Source organism: Panthera uncia, chromosome A2, assembly GCF_023721935.1.
Source record: "Panthera uncia isolate 11264 chromosome A2, Puncia_PCG_1.0, whole genome shotgun sequence".
NCBI classification, from domain to species: domain Eukaryota; kingdom Metazoa; phylum Chordata; class Mammalia; order Carnivora; family Felidae; genus Panthera; species Panthera uncia.
In genome coordinates this window covers 53,094,039-53,118,177 of record NC_064816.1, presented here as the reverse complement: position 1 = coordinate 53,118,177, position 24,139 = coordinate 53,094,039, and the positions used below count along the sequence as shown (strand labels likewise).

At 40.5% G+C, this 24,139-nt stretch overlaps 1 protein-coding gene across 1 annotated transcript; it reads left to right on the top strand.

Annotated features, from left to right (window-relative positions):
* The first annotated feature begins 827 nt into the window (after positions 1–827).
* CCDC174 (coiled-coil domain containing 174) lies at positions 828–23,951 on the top strand. Its single transcript, XM_049641057.1, has 11 exons — positions 828–941; positions 4,197–4,301; positions 4,997–5,097; positions 9,453–9,511; positions 12,231–12,408; positions 15,700–15,795; positions 16,771–16,913; positions 17,271–17,365; positions 20,430–20,562; positions 22,304–22,450; positions 23,535–23,951. The coding sequence occupies exons 1-11, from the start codon at positions 828–830 to the stop codon at positions 23,831–23,833; spliced, it is 1,470 nt and encodes a 489-aa protein (XP_049497014.1). The 3' UTR covers positions 23,834–23,951.
* Positions 23,952–24,139: the final 188 nt, after the last annotated feature.

The following is a 24,139-nucleotide window of genomic DNA, read 5'->3' as shown; positions in this document are numbered from 1 at the left end:
CAAAGTTCCAAATTTACATACCCAATAAGGGTTTTTGGGACCCAAAAATGGCCTTTGGGGGTTTTTTTTTTTTTATTTGAAAAATTTTTTTAGCATTTTTTTTTTTTTTTTTTTTTTTTTTTTTTTTTTTGGTATTTTAGTGAGAGAGCACAGGAACAGGGGAGAGGGGTATGGAGAAGGGAGTGGGGAGAGAGAATCTTAAACATGCTTGGCTTGGAGTCCATCGTGGGGCTGGATCCCACGACCCTGAGATCATGATCTGAGGTGAAATTAAGAGTCGGACGCTAAACTACTGAGCCATCCAGGTGACCCAAAACAGCTGAAATATGTAAAGTGGTATATAATAAGCGCTGTATTAATGTTAGCTATTATTGTTATTTCTACCAAGATTAATATAATAATCCGTATCACATATGGCTTTTGTGAGAAATAAGTTAAAGTGTAAGAAGCACCAAACAGTGCCAGTCGTACATCAGGTCTTCATTTAGATCTTTCCAGTCCTTACCAGTCCACCTTTCTTTTCAATAGGAAGAACATTTGTGCTCACGGTGCCCTCCCCAAGATGGCGCCATCCCAGCACCCAATCCTCCCCATTCAAGATGGCGTCCATCATTCTGAAAGCCACATTCCGTCCTTCTCAAGATGGCGCCAACACTAGCCCTTGTTACCTTCCTCTCTCTTCAAGATGGCCTTAGCTTAACAGTGGGCTTCTTTGACCCTCTCAAAATGGTGGCAGGCACACCATGCACAACATCTGACCCTTCCAAGATGGCGCCGGCGTCGCAAACTTATCCTCTGTATTATAACAGCACTTCCGGTTGCGCCGGATGCAGGCGTTAGAGGCCTGCGGGAGGGTGTCGGTGCTTGTCTGCTTTGTGCTGGGAGCCTCTGGCGCCAGAATGGACCGGAGGAAAAAGCCTTTGGACGTCACTGCCTCCTCGGTGAGTGCGGGTACGGTGATGCTCCGGGGCTCCGAGTTCTCCTCACCTCCACTAGACAAGAATCTCGACCTTGTGTGGCTTTCCCGCAAACAGGAACCCGAACCTGGCTTGTTTCAGTTGGGGACCCGGCCCAACTTTCTTACTGGGTTCTCCCCTCGGACGTACACCCGGACCGGGATTCCCTCCTTCGATACGGACCTGAACCTGATATCTTTTCCCCTTTAAGAATGTCCTTGCCCTTCTTCTGCGACAACCGGGCCAGGCCTCGTTGCCAGTCGTGTCTCCCTCCGTGGTCGGAGAGGAACCCCGGCCAGTGCTTGCTGTGCAGACACATTCCCCTTCCTCCTTTCTTTTCCAGTCCAGAGACCAGCAAGGTCCTCCCAGAACATGAGAGAATGTGACTTATTCCCCCTGGATCCGAGAGCGCCCAGCGTCCCCTGACCAGGAACTAAACAGTTGTTAATGCACCCACCCGTAGGTTGCGGTGCTTGCGAGTTGTAAGCTCTAACAGGACGTAAGCAGTTTTGTTAAACTAGCTACTTCTAAGAAGAGAACCTGCTCTGACGTTTCTGTGCACTATCTCGTTGAATTCACCCAGCTGCTTTAGAAAGTAGGTGCTATTAATATCCCGGTTTTACAGCTGATAACTTTGAGGCCCATTTAAGGCAAAGTGGCTTTCCCCAGTTTACATACAGAATTCTTAATGATAGAACTGGCTCACTCAATCTGGTTGTCTCCAAAGCTGTTGCCTTTTCTGTTACATCAGAGCAAATTGCCTAATATTTGATTTAATCTTCAATTTACTGCAGAGTATTAGGATGCAAAGGAAGTGCAAAGGAAAACTTCTATGTGTGCCAATATTTGAGTCTTTTTTCCTTGTCTGATATTGAACTTTAGTGCTAGTTAGTATGTTTGAGCAAAAAGAGCAAAAAAAGTATAAATAATAAAGTTATTCTATCCTGACAGGTTAAAATTAGCAGTAACCATAATAAGAATGTTCTCTGGGACAGTTTTCAGAGCATCTTCTTTTTAAAATTCAAAAGTAGTCACAGAATAGGAAAATGTATGGCTAGAAAATGGAGGTGGTTAAGAAGGCTTAGAAGAAGAGGCTGTAAAGTTTTTGTGTTTAAAAGCTTAGATTATTAGGTTCTGGGATGAAACTTCCTTTAGCATTATTAAATCCCTGCTAAGGCTGCTTTTAAACTGATGTCTTCCAAAATAGAAATCCTTGAACTCATTTTGATTCCCCTTAAAAGTCAATCTGTGATGCTTTTTATAAGTATCCTGTTGATAAATGCCCACGTGGAAGCACCTGGGTGGCTCATTTGGTTAAGCTTCTGACTCTTGATTTTCAGCTTAGGTCATGATCTCACAGTCCTGAGATTGAGCCCCGTGTGGGGCTCTGCCCCAAGTATGGAGCCTGCTTGGGATTCTCTCTGTCCCCCTCTCTCTCTGCTCCCCCTTGCTCTCATGCGCACGTGCATGCTTTCTCTAAGCATTAAAAAAAAATGCCCATGTGTATAGGGAGCTGTATCTGGACCTTTAAAATGGAAACTGTCGTTATATCTTTCTTTGCAAAGTAGACACTAGGGATTGGTACAGTGAGAGATAGGCATGGATATTCACCCAACTGCCCTGTTCCCTTTGCCCTGGCCTTTCCTGTTCTTGAGCCCTGTGATTGAGCTAAACTTGCAGTTTCTAAAACATACATAAGCTTGGAGCTCTTTTCATTCACTCAGTCCACTTTATTTCCAGCTGTTGACATCTTGCATATCTTTTTTTTTTTAATTTTATTTATTAGTTAAAAAAAATTTTAATGTTTATTTTTTTGGGGGGAGAGGGGCAGAAAGAGAGGGGACACAGAATCCGAAGCAGGCTTCAGGCTCCAAGCTGTAAGCACAGAGCCTGACACAGGGTTTGATCTCATGAACCCCAAGATCATGACCTAAGCCAAAGTCGGATGCTTAACTAACTGAGCCACCCAGGTGCCCCTTATTTATTTTAAGTAATCTCTACATCCAGTGTAGGGCTTGAATTCATGACCCTGACTGAGATCAAAAGTTGCACACCCCTCTGACTGGGCCAGCCAGGCGCCCTTTTCCTGTCTTTTAAGGCTCAACTCAAAGCTGTCTCTGACCACTCTGGACAGCAGGAAATGCTCCTGCAGCTCGCATTTTATGCTATTTTCTTCCACTCTTTTTTTTTTTCTTCTTAAAGACTTTTTAAGTAATCTATACACAACGTGGGGCTTGAACTTACAACCTTGAGATCAAGAGTGATATGTTCCGACTGAGCTGGCCAGGTGCCCCTGTTTTCTTCCATTCTTTTTTTTTTTTTTTTTTTTTGAGAGAGAGAGAGAGAGGGGTACCTGGGTGGCTTAGTTAAGTATCAGACTTTGGCTCAGCTCATGATCATACAATTCTGGAGTTCAAGCCCACATTGGGCTCTTTGTTATCAGCACAGAGCCCTCTTGGGATTCTCTCTTTCTTTCTCTCTCTCTCTCTCTCTCTTTCTTTCTCTCTCTCTCTCTCTCTCTCCCTCTCTCCCCCCCCCCACACACACACACACTCTCTCAAAAATAAATAAACATTTAAAGAGAGAGAGTCTTAAGTAGGCTGCACACTTAGTACAGAGCCTGACTTGGGGCTCGGTCACGCCTCCATCTCACAATCCTGAAATCATGACCTCAGCCAAATCAGGAGTCAGACAGTTAACCTTAATGCTTAACCTTAATGGACTGAGCTACCCGGGCACCCCTTCTAGCACTTTTAAAGTCATTTATTACATCTTACTGGTATTATAAGTTACCTTTTTTATTAGATTGTAACTGAGGCAGAAGTGTTTCTATTTCATGTTTATATCCTGCTCTTCAGTACTTGGATAGTTGCTGAAGACATTTCTCTGCAGAAATAATAAATTGTTGTGATGATTACATGGGATTACAGTGTCAGTCAGAGAGAACGTGTTTAGTGTTGTTAATTCAGTCTGAATCTAATAGATGCAAACTTCATTTACTTTGAGTAATTACCCGCCCCTTGCCCAGTGTTGAAGGTTAGAGTAGAAATATGTCTCCAACAGAGCTGGAATGCAATATGACTTGACTTAGTTTGCACTGGATTCTATATTTAATTTTGTATTCATTTTTGTCTGTTTATAGGAACTTTAAATCTTGCTTTGAGAATTACAGTAACTTGGAAATCTGGTCACTCATTAGAACTAACCCATCGTTTTGTTTGCTTATTGGTTTTATTCTAGTTGGTAGACCTTAAGGCTGAACTCTTCCGAAAACAAGAAGAATTCAAACAAGAAAAACTTCTAAAAGATTCTGGAGTTTTGGGAAAACCAAAAACAACTAATAAGGTAAAAATAAGATCTAGTTATCTCCATTGATTCCAAACATGAGGGAATTAAGCCATAATTAGATTTTTTGAAAGTCTCCTGGTCTCTGCTACATATAAAAGTTCAGGGAAAATCCCTATCTTGTAGCTGAACATCCACATAAAATATATTATATTAAAATAGAAATTAGAGCATTTAAAAGCCTATTATAATGTTGTATGTAATTCTTTAGCACTTCTTTTGGAAAAGTGCATGCTCTAATAAGTGGTTTTGTACCTGTTCACGGAAGATCAGCTACATAGGTATTATAAATCCAAACAGAGAGAAACAATTAGATAATACAGTAATATAGCAGAAAATACCAAGATCTTTAAGAGTTGTGAATGGTTTTCCGATTTTACAGGTAATGGTACTTATTATTTGTATTACTGACTCTCTTGAGTTAAGTTGCAGTCATTCAGGAGATAAAAGATAAATGTGCAGTCGCGTAAAAGAAATTCTTTAAATAATTTAGGGCTTTTTTTTTTTTTTTTTCCCCAGCTCCAGCTTTTCCTTGTATAGTTTATTTGCCTGACACAGGTTGGCTATCAGAAGATCTAGTTTTCTCCATCGATCCATAAGATCTAATCTGTTTTTTTCTTCTGATGTATAAAAGTAGAGATTTTTTGCAATCATTTGGTATTTCTGTTTTGTCTTTTTAAATCAATATGCTGCAGAAACCAAGTATCTGGAGCAAACAGAATGTAGGAGTTATAAATAGAGCTGAGAAGGATGCAGAACAGAAGATTGAGGAACAGAAGACTTTAGACAAAGCAAGGTAGAGTTAAACTCTGATAAATGTACTTGCCTTTGGTGTTACCCAAGCAAAGAAGTGAGAGTTCCACTTCACACTTTTGAATTTATAGGTTTAATTTTGTCATCTTTTCAGTCAAATACTACAAAAATATAAAATAGCCTCTAAAAATAATATCATTTGTAATCATATAAGAAGATAAGACATAACCTCCATTTGGAACATGAAACAGAATCCAACTTTGAGCCTTTGTTAGGCACTAAGATTATCAACAAGTGTTGAAGAAGTGTCCCTAGGAAGGTGTGGCTCTGGGCTACTAGGTGTTATGATGTTAGCATTTCGAAACTGAATTTTCCCTTTAACTTTTTATTTTGAAAAACTTCAAAGCAACAGGCTAATTGAAAGGATGCCTGGGTGGCTCAATCGGTTAAGCATGCGACTTCAGCTCAGGTCATGATCTTGTGGTCTGTGAGTTCGCGCCCTGAGTTGGGCTTTGTGCTGACAGCTCAGAGCCTGGAGCCTGCTTCAGATCCTGTATCTCCCTCCCTCTCTGCCCCTTCCCCACTCACACTCTGTGTCTCTCTCTCTCTCAAAAATAAATACATATTTTAAAAAAAAAGAATACAGTACCTGGGTTTACCAATTAATCTTTCCACATTTGCTTTGGCTCCTTTCTGTCTCTGGTGTGTGTGTGTTGCAGAGAAACTTTGTTAAACATCATGATACTTTGCCTCAAAATATTTCAGCATGTATCTCCTAAGAACAAGGATATTCTCCTACATAACCACAATAGTGCTATCATACCCAAGAAATTTAACACTGATAAAATAGTATTATATACGATATGATCTATAGTCTGAGTTTACCAGTTATCCTGGCACAGTTAAATCCTTTATAGTTTGTTTTGTTTTAATTCAGAATTCAAAGATTACACATTCCATTTAGTCTGTCATTTTCTTTTCTTTCTTTCTTTCTTTCTTTCTTTCTTTCTTTCTTTCTTTCTTTCTTTCTGAGAGAGGGTGTAAGCAGGGAAGAGGGCAAAGGGCGAGAGAGAGAGAGAGAGAATATCTTAAGCAGGCTCCATGCTCAGCAGGGAGCCTGATGCAGGGCTTGATCCCATGACCCTGGGATCATGACCTGAGCTGAAATCAAGAGTCGGGAGCTCAACTGACTAAGCCATCCAAGCACCCCTCTTTTTTTTTTAAAGAGGGAGAGATTTTGTATATAGAATGACTTTCTTTTTTCTTCCTTTTATTAAAATTATTTTTTTAGTTATCTCTACACCCAACGTGGAGCTCAAACTCACAACTGAGATCAAGAGTCACATGCTCTACCAACTGATCCACCAGGCACCCCAGTTGTCCTATTTCTTTAGTCTCTTTTAATCTAGAATAATTCCCATGCCTTTTTGTCGTCTGTTGTACCATTACTGTTCTTGGTGAGTCCAGGCTTGTGTCTGCAGTGTCCCACAATCTGATTAGCGTCTCATTAACTGCTTTTGGTAAGAATAAGATGTAGGCCGTGTGTCCTTCCCATTGGATCACAGCAGGAGGTTCACAATGTCAGTTTGAGTTATTATTGATGATGAACTTTGATCACTTGGTTAAGATAGATTTTTTCACCGTAAAGTTCTCTTTCCCGTTTGTAACTAATAATAATCTAAGGAGGGCAACTCTGAGACTATGAATATCTTGTTCACCAACATATTTCCACCCAGTGGAACCTTGTGACTTCTCAGTTGTTAGACTGGTGATTTCAAAGTGATGATTTTCTAATTCATTCGTTCCATTTTTATTTTTTCATTCCATTTGTTAGCTGGCATTCTTCTGTAAAGAAGAACTCTTTGTTATTTACAGTGTCACCCTAGACTCAGAGGGAATCCCAAGTTTGAATGTCTGTCATGACTCATGTGCTTTTGGATCTATTGCGTAATAAAAACTCTGCACTTGGAAACAGTAGTTGCTGAGATTACTCAGCTCTTCTGGGTTTGAAAAAAAGAGGCAGAATATTAGCGCATTTGGGGAATTGTTTTTCTTAGTGTTTGACCTGTTCCCAGCAGACATAGCATATGTTAATTTTTGAGACATCTTTCTCACCCTACTGGAATATTCTCAGAATTCTAATTTGTTGAAAGGTGCCATAATCCTTTGTTATTTACTGTATATAACAAGAGTTTTCCTGGGTACTTTGTGATTTTTTTTTTTTATCCAGTAACCTATTACATAATACTTTGGCTTCTTTGTGCTTATGAAGAGTCAAGTCTGTCCTTGGTCTACAGGACTTCTGAGTCTCCCCAGAGCTCAAGATGGGCAGGGACAGTCCTTTGAGGATGTAAGACCTTAGGCAAGTTACTTCTCCATTGAGACGTTCCTTATCTATGAAGTGAGGTGGTTAATACTCAGCTCATGGAGCTTTGTAGGGAATTCATTAAAGGAGATACATAGTGTTTGGCACATAGTTGTTCCAGATAAGTGTCCCATACTCTTGCCCTCTGAATTCCATCTTTCTTACTTGACTGAAGAAATTGTTCTTTAAAGTCTCTAATGACTTCCTCATTTACTAAATCCAGTGGTGGCCATTTCTCTGACATCTTCCTTGATCTCCGTTATTCATCTGGAGACTCTTCCTGCCATCTTTCTGTTACACTGCATCCAGGCTTCTTACGCTTTCCCATGTTTGTTTGTTTTTTAAGTGTATTTATTTATTTTTTGAGAAAGAGAGTGCCCATGTGTGCTGGGGGAGTGGGGGGACGGACAGAGAGAAAGGAGAGAGAGAGAATCCCACTGAGAAGGCTCAGTGCTTCCAGTGCAGAGCCCTACACAGGGCTCAATCCCATGAATTGTGAGATCACGACCTGAGCTGAAATCAAGAGTTGCACACGTAACTGACTGAGTCCCCCAGGTGCCCCTCCCCCGCGTTCTTGTACCTGCCTCTCTCTGTCCTTATTTTGTGCCCCCCTCTCCTTTGCTCAGCATCCTCCACCATTGTGATCTCTGCTTGAACATATCAAGCTCATTCCTACTTCATCCTTCCTCTGTCTCACTTGCTTTCTCCCCAAGATCCTCTCATGGTTGGCTTCTTGCTCTGTAAGCCTTAGCTCAAATGTCACCTTCAGAGAGGTTTCCCCTGGCTACCCTTTCTAGCCTAGTGTCCTCCTGGTTACTCTATCCTAACACCTGTTTTTTTGTGGTTTGTTTTTTAAAAATTTTTTAGGTTTTATTTTCATTAAGACAGTAAGATTCTCTGATGACACAGCTTACTACGTTAAGCCCCCCCCGAAATAGAGTCCTCGTTACGGAAACAGTGCTTGGCATAGAGGAGGCCTGGAGGAAGTACTTGTTGAAGGAATGCATAAAATGGGAGAGGAATCTTTCTGACCTAGATGACGAAGATGCAGATGACGTACCTGATGGCATGCTTTCCGTGTGCGATCTAGTTACTCTCCATGACAACCCTAAGAGGCAGTGCTGTTTTTTTCATCTGTTACAGATTTAGGAACTGGGGGTGGGGTGGGGTACAAGAGAGGTGAAGTAATTTGTTCCAGAGCACACAGCCATGTGACCAAGGGACTTTATTGTCTCGGGATGCCATTAGAAGTGAAATTTTCCTTTATGATTAAGTGTGATTGATTCTTCGCAAGCAAAAGCTCACATGACTTCTTTGGGACTTCTCTTTACCATCATTAAGTATTTCTAAAATAAGGAATTGCCAGCCATCTTACTAAGTCTGTGTCCACTAAAAAGTAAATGTCACCAGAATTAACGTGACCAGTGAGTCTACTTTATTGAAATACCAGGGTTGATGTTTGTTTTTTATTAGCTGTGTCATGAATAAATTATTCATGCTCTGTGTAATACATATATGATGTATTCATGCATCATATTTTACCAGACTTCTAAGAAGTTGATCTTTAGCTCCCTTAGAGAAGCCTAATGAGCCACAGATGATCAGGGACTCGTGCCTTAAAACAGTAATGCAAAGGGTGTGCATTGAATATGGTGATCCCTTTAGAAGGTTGCACATAGAAAATGTTTTTATTTAGACACCTCTTTCTTTTTTTGGTATTTAACTTAGTTTGCATTTGGAATCTTAATTCATTATTTATTTTCAGATACTGATTGAGAATTTACTATATACCAGGTATTGTTCTAGGCACTGGGATATAGTCATTAATAAGAGAAAGATGGGGCTTGTCCTCATGGAACTTACATGAAGTTGGCAATCAGGAGTGGCTGGGTCTGAGGGTCCCCTTAGGGTGGGGTGGTCAGCTCAGCCTCATCGCCAGACTGGGCCTCCTGGCAGATTGCAGTAGTCAGGCAGCCTTCACACGAGTAGCAGGCGTAAGACCATTTCTAATACTTGTCTTTTTTTTCTCCTAGGGAGAAATTGGAAGAAAAAGCCAAATTATATGAAAAAATGACTAAAGGAGACTTTATAGGTAAATACAATAATTTATTTATACTTCTTTATTTTCTGTAACTCATATAGCCCTGTGGTATTTCGTTATTTATTAAAGTCACCTTAAGTACGGGGAGAGATTTAAGAAATAACATGCATTACCTTCTTTTTTTTTTTTTCAATATATGAAATTTATTGTCAAATTGGTTTCCATACAACACCCAGTGCTCATCCCAAAAGGTGCCCTCCTCAATACCCATCACCCACCCTCCCCTCCCTCCCACCCCCCATCAACCCTCAGTTTGTTCTCAGTTTTTAAGAGTCTCTTTATGCTTTGGCTCTCTCCCACTCTAACCTCTTTTTTTTTTTTTCCTTCCCCTCCCCCCATGGGTTTCTGTTAAGTTTCTCAGGATCCACATAAGAGTGAAACCATATGGTATCTGTCTTTCTCTGTATGGCTTATTTCACTTAGCATCACACTCTCCAGTTCCGTCCACATAGCTACAAAGGGCCATATTTCGTTCTTTCTCATTGCCATGTAGTACTCCATTGTGTATATAAACCACAATTTCCTTATCCATTCATCAGTTGATGGACATTTAGGCTCTTTCCATAATTTGGCTATTGTTGAGAGTGCTGCTATAAACATTGGGGTACAAGTGCCCCTATGCATCAGTACTCCTGTATCCCTTGGGTAAATTGCTAGCAGTGCTATTGCTGGGTCATAGGGTAGGTCTATTTTTAATTTTCTGAGGAACCTCCACACTGTTTTCCAGAGTGGCTGCACCAGTTAACATGCATTACCTTCTGAGCCAGCACAGGGACGAGAAAATACATCCACAGTAATCTCTGATTGTCCAGTGTGCACCACATGTTAGGTGCTATGAGGGGACAAACAAGGGTAGCATGAGCCAGATTCTCTTCTCGGCCTTCAAGGGGATTGTCATCAGCGGAGGACAATGGCACACAGAACAAAGTAAAGTTAGGAAACGAGGTCTAAATAGGCTACAATTAGAAACGATTCTACCTATATTAAAAAATGACTGAGGGGAATTACAGGTATATCAGGGTGTAGGAGTTAGGTTTCCTTGTCCCTATTTTCTATTTTTTTCTGTGATGTGCCTGTAATTGCTTCTAAAATAATAAGATCCCCCTTTCCCCATACCCCCTCCCCCCCAGAGAAAGAACGCCCAGCCTTACTATTAGATAGCAGTAGAAGAGATTTTACAAGGCACTGCATTTTTCATTGCCAAAAGGCATGTGAGGAAGTCTTTAGGGAGAAGGTAGGCTCTAATAGGATCTCAAAGGCTTTGGAGAGCTGGAGAAAGGGATTCTGCAGAGTAGAGTGGTGAGAGAAGATCAGCAGAGAGAGGAGAGGGCTAGTGTTGGCAGACAGACTAGTATGGCTGGGCCTGATGGGCTGGGAAAGGGGGCAGTGGGGCAGCAGGAGAAGAGGCAGGGCCAGAACCTTGGTCATTGGCTGCCCACACAGCCAAACTCCCTCTTTCCAGATAGCAGAGGCATGTTCCCTGCCTGGCAGGGAGCCCAGCCTGGGAGAGGTAGGCACTCTCAAAGTTAGGGGACGTGGGGAGAGGCTGTGTCTTCCTTTTGATGAAGCAGCAGGGTGTCCATTAACCAGGAGGCCTCACTGTTATGTGGTCTTATAACTCCGCTCTGAGAAAGTACATCTCTTTCCCATGTGAGTTATTTTGTGGCTTAAAAAAAAATTAGTCTTTTTTTTTTTTTTTTTTTTTTTAATTCAGACTTTACTTGTAATGCTAATATAGAAATCAGGTCAAAGGAGTGTGCCTGTGGACCTGGGGATTTGGTTCTGTCCAGGATGGTGGGACCTGATAGGCCTGATAGGCATATTGGATGTTTGGGCAAGTTAAGTTTTGGAGCCTCAGTTATTCTCCACTGTACCTTGGGGGTTAACACCGGTACCTGGTAACAGGGAACGTAATACCTGTTCCATAGACCTTAATCCTGTACTCAGAGAAAAACCTCAGAGAAAATTCAGCATAGTGAAACTTAATGTAAATGTTATTTGTGAGTATTTCAACTGTCTTGGGTTAAATTGAATTAAAGTCACGGGTTGCTATTTAGCTTTCAGCGTATATGTTTTAGCTCAAGCATATTATAAGCCATAGGTCTTACCCGTCTCTGTATGCACTACAGATCCTGGCACCATGCCTTGCCTGAAAGTGGTGTTAATTGCATTGAAAAGAATTCAGATGACTTCTTTTGCCTATATTATGACCCTTAGAACGCCATACCACAACAGTATAATTAGGGTTGGTAATAATATAGCCCCTTGATTGGGGAGCTACATGTAGTAACACAGGTCTGTTGCTCTGGTCTGGCGACATGAGAAATGCAGTCCTGCTTCTATATTATGTCATTGGGTGAATGAGTCTCTTTGAAATCACGTGGTTTTATCTTAAAGTTACATTCTGAGACCATATTGCTCACTCATTGTATTGACGAGGCAACAGAAGACTTTAGACTCTTAAGATTTGTTTAGTGTGGTATATGTTTCTGATGGCACATTTGCAGCTCCACGGTTAGATCCCCCAGTGGCTCTGTGTCTTTGTAAACTTTCGGGGGGTGGCGGGGGTGGCGGATGCATCGACTAGTGAGCCGTCCAGGGGGAGTGTAGCCGCCCAGTGGTGAATGTGACTGCTTCATATCAATTCCATATGTGGTTTACATCTTTGAGAAGAATGTCAAAAATCTGAATATTGATTTTTATGTCTTAGATGAAGAAGCGGAGGATATGTACCTTGTGGATTTCACACAGAAGATCATAGACAAACACAAAGAGATGGAGGTGTTTGGTGCCAATAGAGATTGTAGGAAGGCAGGAGAAAGAGACAATGATGAAGAAAATCTTTCTGAAAAAGATATACCTCCTCCCCAGGACCCCGGTGAAGAATGGTTGGTGATAATGACATTAATTGGTCACGTTAGCATTCTCAGACTTGTGTTTACTTTTTTTTTTTTTTTTTTAAGTAAGCTCTGCACCCAACATGGAGCTTGAACTCATGACCCTGAGACCAAAAGTTACATACTCCACCGACAGCCGGTCAGGAGCCCCGACTCGTGTTTACTTTCTGAAAGTGATTTTGTTTGGATGCTATCAAACCATTTCTCTTCAGTCTTCCTCTATTTCCTTTAAGATTGGATTTACAGAAACAGTGGCTCCATAGAAGAAATAATTAACAAGACCGAGTCAGGTGCAAAAGGCATTAATACACCTGTTTGATGTGGAAGCGTTTAGACAGAAGCGTATTCCTTTCTTACCTGGGCTGCTGCCCAGGTCATAATTCAGGCATTGTGGAGAGTCACTGTCCAGCTGGTGGTGATCTTCATTTCCACAGAAAAAGGCAGGCAGGACTCTGGCTGGGGCATTTCCGGCAGTGTCATGTAGGCATTGTGGACCTCGGACCTGCATAGCAGGTCTTTCACTGGCAGTATGACCTTGATCAAGTTCCATCCTCACTGAGGCTCAGTTTCCTCACCTGTAAAACAACGAAGCCCGGTTTTCCTTATTGTTTGCCTTAAACTCCCTTCAGGAAGTAAGAGTATGTTAAGCTACCCAAGAAACTGCTCTGTGGAGTAGAGGCACACATGTTGTAAACTTTTATTGAAATTATTCTAAATTTTACCTACGTGTACGTGAATGATGGGGAAGCAAACTAGTCTTTTCCCTGTGAGACCAATATGTCAATAAGTAAAGAGATCAGAATGAAAATTCCCTTCTAAGGATTTTCTCTACTGAAGACTGTGTTTACAAACTTGTTCAAACGTGCTTAAAATTGCATAGAGCTGCACTGATGCTGTAAAACTGTCTTGAGAATAACCCCGCCTGCCCACCCTCCTGCCAGTGCAGAGCCTACCCACCTTCTCTTCCAGGCTCAAATATCCTCATTATTGGGATCTTTGTTGGGAACCGCTCAGGATAGTTTGCAGCACTTGCTGACCTTTTGTCAGCTCTTGGCCCTGTCGGTAGGAGTCATTGGTGAGCTTAAGAGAGCAGGTCCGGCTACTGAGGATTGCAGGGACCTCACATCTTCATACTACCGAGGGTGTCCACGTTGTCTGGAAATAACATGACATTGGGATAGAACAGATGTTATCTGCTTTCTAAAAATTTACATTTGGGCTAGGTTTTCTGGCTGCATACTTGTTAAAAGCAACCCAAAGAGAAGCACATACGACGTAGTCTCTTCTACTGATGCTTTCCCTCATCGTTTCCAGTATGAGCAATTTCTCCCTCACCCGAAATCTGGTAGCACTTAGATATGCTTCCGACTCCTTTGGGTCTTAGCTTCTCTTTATTATTGACACACAACTGGCCTCGTTACTAGAAAAAAAATTTGAGGCAAAACTTTGGTACTTCTTATATCCTCCCTGCTGATGTTAGGAAGCATTTCATGGGCACGGGTCTTAACTCTCCCTGAGAGCGCTTTGAAGATGCCATGACTCTGAGCCCTGCCATATTACTCTTGTACCTCAAGTAATTGTTTTCCTGGAGCTTGTTCAGTGATTGCTGATTACATAGAGCACTTGCTGACTACTGTCTTGCCACTTCTGTTTTGAGGGGATCTGTACATTTTAGAGACCTTCTCCAGAAACAGAATAGCCTATGATTGCTTTTCATAGCAGAAATCTCATCTCCTTTGAAAGGTTTAATGTCTTTTTTTTTTCTTCCTAATGCTTGTATGATTACTAGCAATTTGTCAGTGATTTGAAGAGTTTGGAGGGCAATTGAAGGTGTCACATGCCACCATATGGTGAAGGAAGACGCACCGCAAGCAGTTCTGACACTTTTTTTGTTTTTAAATTAAGCTCCAGAATTGTAGCTACTTGTAAAATCCTTTTGGTAGTTAAGTTCCAGGTGGTGGAAAATCTTTCCGCAAAAATACTGTAAATAATTACTCAGACCATCTGGCTAGATGATTTTATCTCTCTATTCATTAAAAAAAAGCGGAGGGGGGAGGGAGGAAGAAAGAAACTGCTTTCTGCAGTTGGAGGTTTTATTTCTCACAGCAATCAGCGTCAGGACTATAGTAATAGATTCCCAGACATTCAGTTTTCAAGTCATGGGCTAACAATTGGAATCAGCACGTGTAAGAGGAAAGAAATTGCTAACAAAAGCAAAGCCACATACATGAGACTCTGATCTTGAGTTGTACCAGCAGTACTGACCCCTTTCTGTGTTTTTAGCCCCCTGCTAAAGGCTATAGGCAATTCCTTGCCCATAATTAAACAATAAATCTGTTGCATCATAATGCAGTTGAAATGTTTTCCATGAAAATCCGTCCATATTTCCTGTTGTGGGAAGTAGGAGTATTTTGTTTTGCCTTGATATCTGCCTGGTTCCCCTGACTGTAACTTCTGTCTGGTTTGGGCAAAGCTAAAGAAAGCGGAACTAAAAGTAAAAGATAATAGACTGGCCCACCACTGAGCTGCTTTCGTGGTACAAAATGTTGCTTGGCTTCCTCCTAATTAATGAGTCCTCAAAGTAATCCTGACTTGAGAAATTTCTAATTGGAAGGAGCTGTACCAATTAGAAGAAGTAAAAGAAAGAATAAAAAGTCAGGTTTGCAAAGACTAAGAAAATGAGCAGGTTGAGCATGGTACAGAGCAAAGTTATGCTGGTAAAATATGTGGAATTGTCTAAACCAGACTGAAGGAAGTTCTGAGGTATTGCGGCAAGGGTCTGTGTGGGGTGTTTTTATTTTATTTATTTTTTTAAATGTTTATTTTTGGGAGAGAGCAAGCGAGCATGCACACAAGCAGGGGAGGGGCAGAGAGAGAGAGAGAGAGAGACACAGAATCCGAAGCAGGCTCCAGGCCCTGAGCTGTCAGTGCAGAGCCCGATGTGGGCCTCCAACTCATGAACTGTGAGATCATGACCTGAGCCGAAGTCGGACGCTTGACCGACTGAGCCACCAGGCACCCTTGTATTAAATCACAGACATATATGATCAATCATTTTCTGCATTTTCTAAAACTAAGGTTTAACAGAAGGCACAATGAACTTATTGTGTGTCAACTTAAAAAAAAAAACATGTTCTTATCCGTGGTTATGGTGTCTCAGGGTTGAGAGTGTTTCTTGGTAGTGAAGCTTACATTACTTTTTTACTGTGCAACTAGTCTGTAACTTAAGGAACCATATGTCATGTACAAAGCCTTCTTCACATGTTTTCACTTTTATTTTAGGGTGGATTATGTGGATTCTTTAGGGCGATCTCGCCGCTGTATGAAAAAGGATTTGCCAGATCTGCTGGAGATGGATAAAAATCTTCAGGGGAGGCTGTAAGTATGTGATATGCAAACCTCTGCCCAGGTCTGAAATGCAGACATAGGGATTGTTTTATGGGTGAGGCTGCTTTTAGTTCATTGTCTTGATGGTCCAGTAAGAAGGTTTTTTTCTTGATGCGTAAGAATATTTGCTGAAGAACTCTTCTATGGTTAGCACACACACATAATCCACACTCAGGGAACAACCTGAATAGTTGATCATCCATACTGTGTAGCCACTGAAAGGGATGAGTTGGAGCTATATCTGTTTACTTGGAAGGGTGTCTGATTATCAGAGTTAAAAATATAGAATGAGCCCAAACCAACAAACAAACCTTTGTGGAGAAAGATATTTAGGAATATATACTTGGTTATCCCATAGCAAGTGAGAGCACGGAAGTGGTTAGCTTATTAACTTTTTCTTTATACTAATTTTTGCATTTTGAAGCAAGGGCCTTATTGCTAGATTTTTTCCTTTAGGGCCAGAGACCTCTAAGAGATAACTTGCTAGTACACTCCAGGGAGTAAAATTCCCCTCACCAAGGGCAGTTTTGATGTGGAAAGTCCACCTTGTCCAAGTCCTTCAGGTTCAGATCGGCCTGGGCTCAGCACAAGGAAGGAAGTGCAGGAGCCCTGAGCCGCCTGACACGGGACAGGAGACACTGCCTGGCTGCAGTGTTATGCAGCTGACCATGCAGCCGAGGCCCTGGCTTCTTCCTCCCCTTTAGCCCAGAAGGGGATGGGAAGGAAAGTGGTTTGTCTCAAGTGCTGAGGCAAGATTCTGTTGCACTAATGTAACAAGTCAGCTGCTTAATTAAAGAAAGATGAAAACAGTTTTTGCAGTTTCCCAGTGGTATTGTGGGTCAGAAAATTCTGTAAGGAATTATCTTATCAGCTAGAATTACTTGTCCATGATCCAGCTTACTGAACTGAAGTATTGCTGTCTCACAGCTCTTACCTAAATATAGCTTTGCTCTGTCCCCCTACTAGTTTCGTTAGTCCTGCTAATGAGAAAACCTTATTATCTGAAGATATGAGAAAAGAACTTCAGCGCCAGCAATGGGAGGAAGAAGAAAGAGAGGCCTTGAAAAGGCCGATGGGGCCCATACATTATGAAGACATTCGTGAAAATGGTATAATCATCTTGCAGCTTTTTAAATCTTTTTGTTTTTTTTGGACTAATGGCAAGCATAAAGGGAAATATTCATAAAGCTGTAGCTCTTACATAGAAATAAAAGATTCTGATTTCGAAATTGAAAATATCCCCTTTGTTTGCTTTATAGCCTAAAAAATACTCTTGTTGGGAATATCTTTCTAACAGAGGGCCTGCTAATCATAAGCAGGAGATCTTTTTGGCTTAGCTGCCTTTTTTTTTTTAAACTTGTGTCAAATATTACTGCGTTTCTTTTTGCCTTCATTGGAAATTTAGCCTGACTCTAATTTGTTAATCAGGGAACTCTAATCTTCTGAAAAATTGTGACTTATTTCAGAGGCCCGGCAACTTGGTGTTGGATATTTTGCCTTTGCCCGAGATAAAGAGTTGAGAAACAAGCAGATGAAAACATTAGAGATGCTACGTGAACAGGTAAAAATTAAATTCAGAATTGATGTTAAGTATTTGAGAGCGGTTTGTTTCTTGTTGGACCATATTATGGAAATGGTCTATTTTTTAAATTGATACTCAAAATGGCCTTTTAAAAAAAATTTTTTTTTTAACGTTTATTTATTTTTGAGACAGAGACAGAGCATGAATGGGGGAGGGTCAGAGAGAGAGGGAGACACAGAATCTGAAACAGGCTCCAGGCTCTGAGCTGTCAGCACAGAGCCTGACACAGGGCTCAAACTCGCGGACCATGAGATCATGACCTGAGCCAAAGTCGGACACTTAACCGACTGAACTACCCAGGCGCCCCGGCCTTTTTTAAAAAATATTTATTTAATAGTTAATATTCAGAGCAGTGATGGATAAAAGTACATTAAATAAACTTTCAATTTTATTAAAGATTAATATTTCTGATAATTAGTAAATATTGTGGCCATAAACCAGATACTATATTATTACTTTTTAATTTATGTATAATTAACACATAACATGTTAGTTTCAGGTATACAATATACTTATTCGGTATTTGTGTATATAGCAAATTGATTGTTACGTTAAGTTTAGTTACTATCTGTCACTATACATAGTTACAAAAAATTTTTTTCTTGTGATGAGAACTTTTAAGATGTACTGTCTTAGCAACTTTCAGATATGCATTACAGTATTATTAACTGTGATTGCCGTGTTTTACATTACATCCCCATGACTTACTTATTTTATAAGTGGAAGTTTAAATACCTTTCGATTCCTGTCACCCATTTTGTCCACCCCCTACCCTCACTTCTGTCAACCACCAATCTGTTCTCTGTATCTATAAGCTTATATTTGTCTTTGTTGTTTTTTTTTTTTTCCTTAGGGAAGGGGGTTAGATTCCACATGTAAGTGAGATCATGCAGTATTTGTCTTTTCCTGTCTGACTTATCTCATTTAGTATAATGTTCTCAAGGTCCATCCATCTGGTTCAAATGACAAAATATACTTCTTTTTTATGGCTGAGTAATACTCCATTCCTCCCACCCCTTCTGTATCCATTCATCCATTGATGGACACTTAGGTTGTTTCCATGTCTTGGCTGTTGTACATAATTCTGCAGTGAACATGGGGATGCAGATATCTTTTTGAGTTAGCATTTTCATTTTCTTCAGATAAATAAGCGGAACTGGAATCACTGGATCATATGGTTAATTTTTTGAGGAACCTCTATACTGTTTTCCATAGTGACTGCACCTATTTACGTGCCTACCAGCAATGCACAAGTGTTCCCCTTTCTCTACATCCTTGCCAACATTTGTTGTTTCTAGTCTTTTTGATAATAGTCATTCTAATAGGTACGAGATGAAAGCTCATTATGGTTTTAGATTTGCATTTCCCTGATGATCAGTGATATTTAGCATCTGTTCATGTGTGTGTTAGCCATCTGTATGTATTTTTGGAAAAATGTTCAAATTATCTGCCTGTTTTTTAATTGGACTGTTTTAATATATATATTAATCCCTTATCCGATAATATGATTTGCAAATATATCTCCCATCCAGTAGGTTGTCTTTCATTTTGTTGATGGGTTCCTTTGCTGTGCAGAAGTTTTTAGTTAGATATAGTCCCACTTGTTTGTTTTTGCTTTTCTTGCCTTTGCTTTTAGTGTCAGATCCAAAAAGTCATTGCCAAGACTGATGTTAAGGAGCTTATGGCCTATATTTTCTTCAAGACGTTTTATAGTTTGGAGTCTTGTGTTCAAGTCTTTAGTCCATTTTGGGTTAATTTTTGTATATGGTGTAAGATAGCGGTCCAGTTTCATTCTTTGCACCTGCCTGTTCCTTTTTTCTCACATGATTTATTAAAGAGATTGTCTTTTCCCCATTGCATATTATTGGCTCCTTTGTCATAAATCAATTGACTGTGGATGCTTGGCTTTATTTCTGGGTTCTCTTTTCTGTTCCACTGATCTTTGTGTCTGTTTCTATGCCAGTGCCTAACTGCTTTGATTGCTATAGCTTTGTAATATAGTTTGAAATCAGGGAGTCTGAGGCTTCCAGTTTTTTTTTTTCTTTCTCAAGAATGCTTATTCATGGTCTTTAGTGTTTCCATACAAATTTTAGCATTGTTTGTTCTATTGTGAAAAATACTTGTTGCAATTTTGATAGAGATTGCATTGAATCGTAGATTGCTTTGGGTAATATGGATGTTTTATTAATATTCATTCTTCCAGTCTATGAGCATGCTATATTTTTCCATTTCTTTGTGTCTTCTTCAGTTTCTTTCATTGTTGCTTTATGGTTTTCAGAGTACAGGTCTTTTACCTCCTAGGTTAAATTTATTCCTAAGCATTTTATTCTTTTTGATGTAATTATAAATGGGAATGTCTTCTTAATTCTTTTTCTGATAGTTTGTTACTAGTGTATAGAAACATAACAGATTTTTGTATATTGCTTTTGTATCTTGCAACTTCACTGAATTCGTTTATTCCAACAGTTTTTTGGTTGGTGTCTTTAGGGTTTCTATATGTAACATCCCGTCTTCTGCAAATAGTGACAGTTTTATCAATAAACTATTATTTATCAGTATCAGAATGCTATTATAGTTTTATGAATGTAATTGCTATTCTATTTTGGTGTTCCAGACTTTAAAATTATAGCTGCTTAGAACTAACTTATATAACTTTGATGTTTTAAATTTGGTTTTAAGTATGGTACTTTTAGAGTGGCCTGGGTAAGAAAATAGAGAGTTATTTAAGGGATTTATTTAAGGGATTAAGGAGTAGAACAGAATTGGTTGGTTTCCTTGAATGTGAAGCATTCCAGGGCGCTCTGTGAGCACTTGCTAAACTTAGAAAACATGCCAGAGGGCTTGTATAAGAGGGCCTCCTAGGTCTGTGTTTTGAAGAGCTCAAGGCTAGCTGCCTAGTGGTGGCCTGAAATCAATTAATTAGTCTGTTTTTTAAGATGAAATTAATATTTAATCCTTTAAATTCACTTTTAATAATTTTAATTTGAGAAGAAATATTGTGAATTTGATTTACAGTAAATTTCTAATTTTCTGTTATATTCAGACAACAGATCAGAGAACAAAACGAGAGAACATAAAGGAAAAGCGAAAGGCTATGTTAGAAGCAAGGCTTGCTAAACTCCGACAAAAAAAGATGAAAAAGTCAAAAGAAGATGGAGCAGAGGAAGAAAACAAAGGTATATCATGGCTCATTGTGTCTGAACTTCAAAAGGAAAATCTTTAGTTCTAATGATGTCTCAGTGAACAGGACTGACAATCTGGAAATGAGTCATTTAGTTTTATTCTCTAAGCAAGCAGGGTACCTTTGGGGTACTGCCAGGAGCAGTTTTTTATAATCCACGTGGTGCAGAATGACACTCGAAAGAATCTTTTTATACAGACAAGAATATTAACGAACAGGACATTGTGTTACTTCATAGAAGGGCCTGGCTTAGTAAACGAGACTTCACTTAGAGCAGAGATGTTTTAAGATAAAGTTTTGTTGTACACACACGTTTTAGACTTGGTTTCTTTCGCTATGGCTATAAGTTTTTTTGGTTATTGTGCATTAATTTATTTTAAAGGAGAAATATATTCACAAAGTGACATAAGAAAGGAAAGAATTTACGAGTATAGACAGCTTCTGAAAGGACTGTCACAACACGTGGAAACACCACATGGCATGTTGTGTCCCTGAAGGATTCTGCTTGCTGCATGAGCTACCCTAGTCTGGGCTTCACTGCCATTCCTGAGACTCCTGCATAGACTGGCTCCAACGAGCTGGAAGTCTATTTTTGGTTTTAATCCTTTGGAGGTGGTGAGTGTCTAGGCAGGTAGTAGCTCTGCCCCACGTGGTCACCCAGTCCCCAGCTTCCTCCTGTTTTCCTGCTTCTGCCGTTCCTAGAGTGATGCTCTACCTGCAGGGTGGAAGCTTGCTCCCTACCACCTGTTCATGGTCCAACCCTAGGGAAGCGGGAAAGAGGGGAGAGGAACCTGTTGCTTCTTTAGGAATGTGAACTGGAAGGCCCACACAACCATGCATTTACAACCCACTGGCCTGATTGCAGCTGCAGGGGCCCCTGGGGAATGGCCTGTCTAGCGAGGTGGCCACATCTCTAACTGAAACTGGGGGCAGGGCGTTCCATTCCCAAAACGAAAAAGGTGAGTGTGGGTTTCAGGAGCATGTTATACAAGCCTCTCCTGCTCACACGGAAGCCTTGTGCTAAGCCATCGGCCATTTTCTATTCTGAACACAGCTTCAGTTTAGCTTTGAAAGGAGACAAGAAACATTTAGGAATTGGAAGATCATCTGTTTAGTTTTGTATAAATGCTGTGTTCCTGTAACATGTTAAGCTCTGCATATTGTTTCTCTATTTTTTGCTCTACTCCTGAACATCTGTCACCTCTATAAGATGTGGAGCGCCACACAGTGTTTTTTGAAAAATCTACTTTCTTTTAAAATCTAGCCAAAGGTGAAGAGCCTACAGCCCGCTGCCACACCCCAGCTCTTTGTCACTCCAAGTTCTCTTGCTTTTTCTGAGACTCTTATTTTAGTGGAGTAACTGGGGGTTTCTGGTCCTTCAGTTGTCGGTCTGGGGAAACAGGGTGGCATAGTGGAAAGCACAGAGACTTTGAGATACATCCCACCTGGGTTCAGATCCTGGCTCTTGTCACTTTCTACCTGTGTAGCATTTCTGAGCTTAATTTTCCTCATTTATAAAATGGGAATACTAACCCTGACTTTATGAGGGTTATTATAAGAATTACACAAACTATTGTACACATGGTACTTAGTTCACTCCCTGGGCCAAGATAGGTGCTCATTAAATACTGGCTGTTACTTTTACTCTCAAGATGAGCATGTTCTATTTAATGTTTATTTTAATAATAGCTTTAAGTTTTATTATAGTGATGTCTTATTCTCTTGCGAAAAAATAGATGTTATTGGGCCTTTGCCACCAGAACCAGAGGCTGTGCCAACCCCACGTACTGCTGCCCAGAGTAGCAAAGTGGAAGTCATCGTTCAGGAGAGGAAGGATACCCGCCCGGGAGTGCCGCATGTCCGAGAGTGGGACAGAGGAAAAGGTAAGGGGGGGGGGGTTCTAAACAGGCCTTGCACAGACTTTTCCAGTTCATCTCAGAGTGTGATTCTCATGAGTCTTAGTGTAGAGGCTTTTGAGGCTCACGGAACTCTCCAGATCTTTGAACTGTTTCTTCTCAGTACCCAGACCCTAGCTGTTTGTAAACAGGAACACTAGAAAGTGTGATTATAAAAGACCAGGGTCTACAACAGGTCATTTCAAAAGGACAATTTTTTTTAGAAACACTGGGGGAAGTTTTTAAAAATTTGTGCTACCCTCATGTGGCTTTACAGCTTTGGAATGCCCTTTCTCAGGAGCCACTTTTAAAAATCTTAGAAGGTTTGGTATTTCATCGTCCTCTGTGTTTTTAGCAGCCTCCTTTACGTTTAGTTGAAAATAGTCTGCATGCCACAAGATTCACCTGGATTCACGTATGGTTCTGTTGGGTCATGCAGATTTTTCCGTAAATTATTTCTGTAAATCTACCATGATGCCCACAGCAGCTTCTTGTTGGAGGAGACCAGGATTTATGCCTCTTTGAACAAGATTGTTACAGTAGTGCATTAGCTCACCCTGTTTGAGCTGATGAGATCCAAGACTCAATAAAGGCAAATAGGCCAGTGCATTTGGTTAGTGCTAGTTAGAAATAGAGATGAAATGCCAAATTAGATTTGGACTTTCGTGTCTTCTAAAACTCAGTGAAGGCCAAAATTTGTATTTTGTTGTGAAGTACCTACATTATGTCTAGCAAATGATTTGAGTGTTTGGTTTTTCTGTATTTCTCTCTCAGATGTAATTTTAGTGCCTTTTTGGCAATACTTCCAGAAGCTACCAGCCTTCTCCGCCAGAGCCTTCCTTGAATCTTCCCCATCTGGAAGTAGTCACTCCCTTTGCTTAGCCTGCTGCTTCCTTATATTTTTGTAGGCCTTACATATACCTCGTATTATATTATTGCTTTCCTTGCTATCTCCTCCAGAGAATGGGAGTTGCCATTTAAGAAGTATATGTAATAATCGAAAAGTAATAACAATAAAAATTCAACTGATTTGGTCTTTACTTCTAATAATACTCTTTCTTATTTTTATTAGAGTTTTCCTTTGGGTTCTGGTCGAAGAGGCAGTCAGATCTCCGAGCTGAGAGAGATCCTGAGTTTGCCCCACCATCGGATTACTTTGTGGGTCAAAAGAGAACTGCTTCCCTCAGTAGCGAGACGTGGAGCAGACCTGCAGCTGCACCGAGCGACCCAGGACAGTGCTCTGGCCAGAGTCGTGACACTGGCTCTTCACATCCACCATCCACTCCTGCCCCCAGCAGCCCACCACGAGCCCCGACAGTCACTTTTGAAACTCTGGACGATATGATATCATATTACAAACAAGTGACATGAATTTCCAAACCGTTCTGATTTGGGTCTCTACTGTGGATAGTGCCTTCTTCTCCTAAATTGGGGAAGATAATTTAATTTTAGGGACTGAATTGTACCTGTTTCCTCCCGTCCTTTCCCTGGAAGACACAGACTTCAGGTTGGATTTGTCTGTCAGCAAGGAAGAAAGTGAATGGTACCATGGGAATTCTGTGGCCACTTGGCTGTTCATTTTTTTCTAATTGATATGGAGCCCTGTCCTTCTGGATTTATGTGTAAGCTGTCACGTACGACCCCGAAGAGCTCGTAACCCTGTTTCATAACCACTTC

What these genes read in the sequence shown, in the direction of transcription:
- CCDC174 (XM_049641057.1), top strand. Translation starts at nt 828, where the DNA reads ATGCAGGCGTTAGAGGCCTGCGGGAGGGTGTCGGTGCTTGTCTGCTTT. An exon ending in AACCAAAAACAACTAATAAG is followed by an intron (nt 4,302 to 4,996) that starts GTAAAAATAAGA and finishes AATATGCTGCAG; the next exon opens with AAACCAAGTATCTGGAGCAA. An exon ending in AGAGTGGGACAGAGGAAAAG is followed by an intron (nt 22,451 to 23,534) that starts GTAAGGGGGGGG and finishes TATTTTTATTAG; the next exon opens with AGTTTTCCTTTGGGTTCTGG.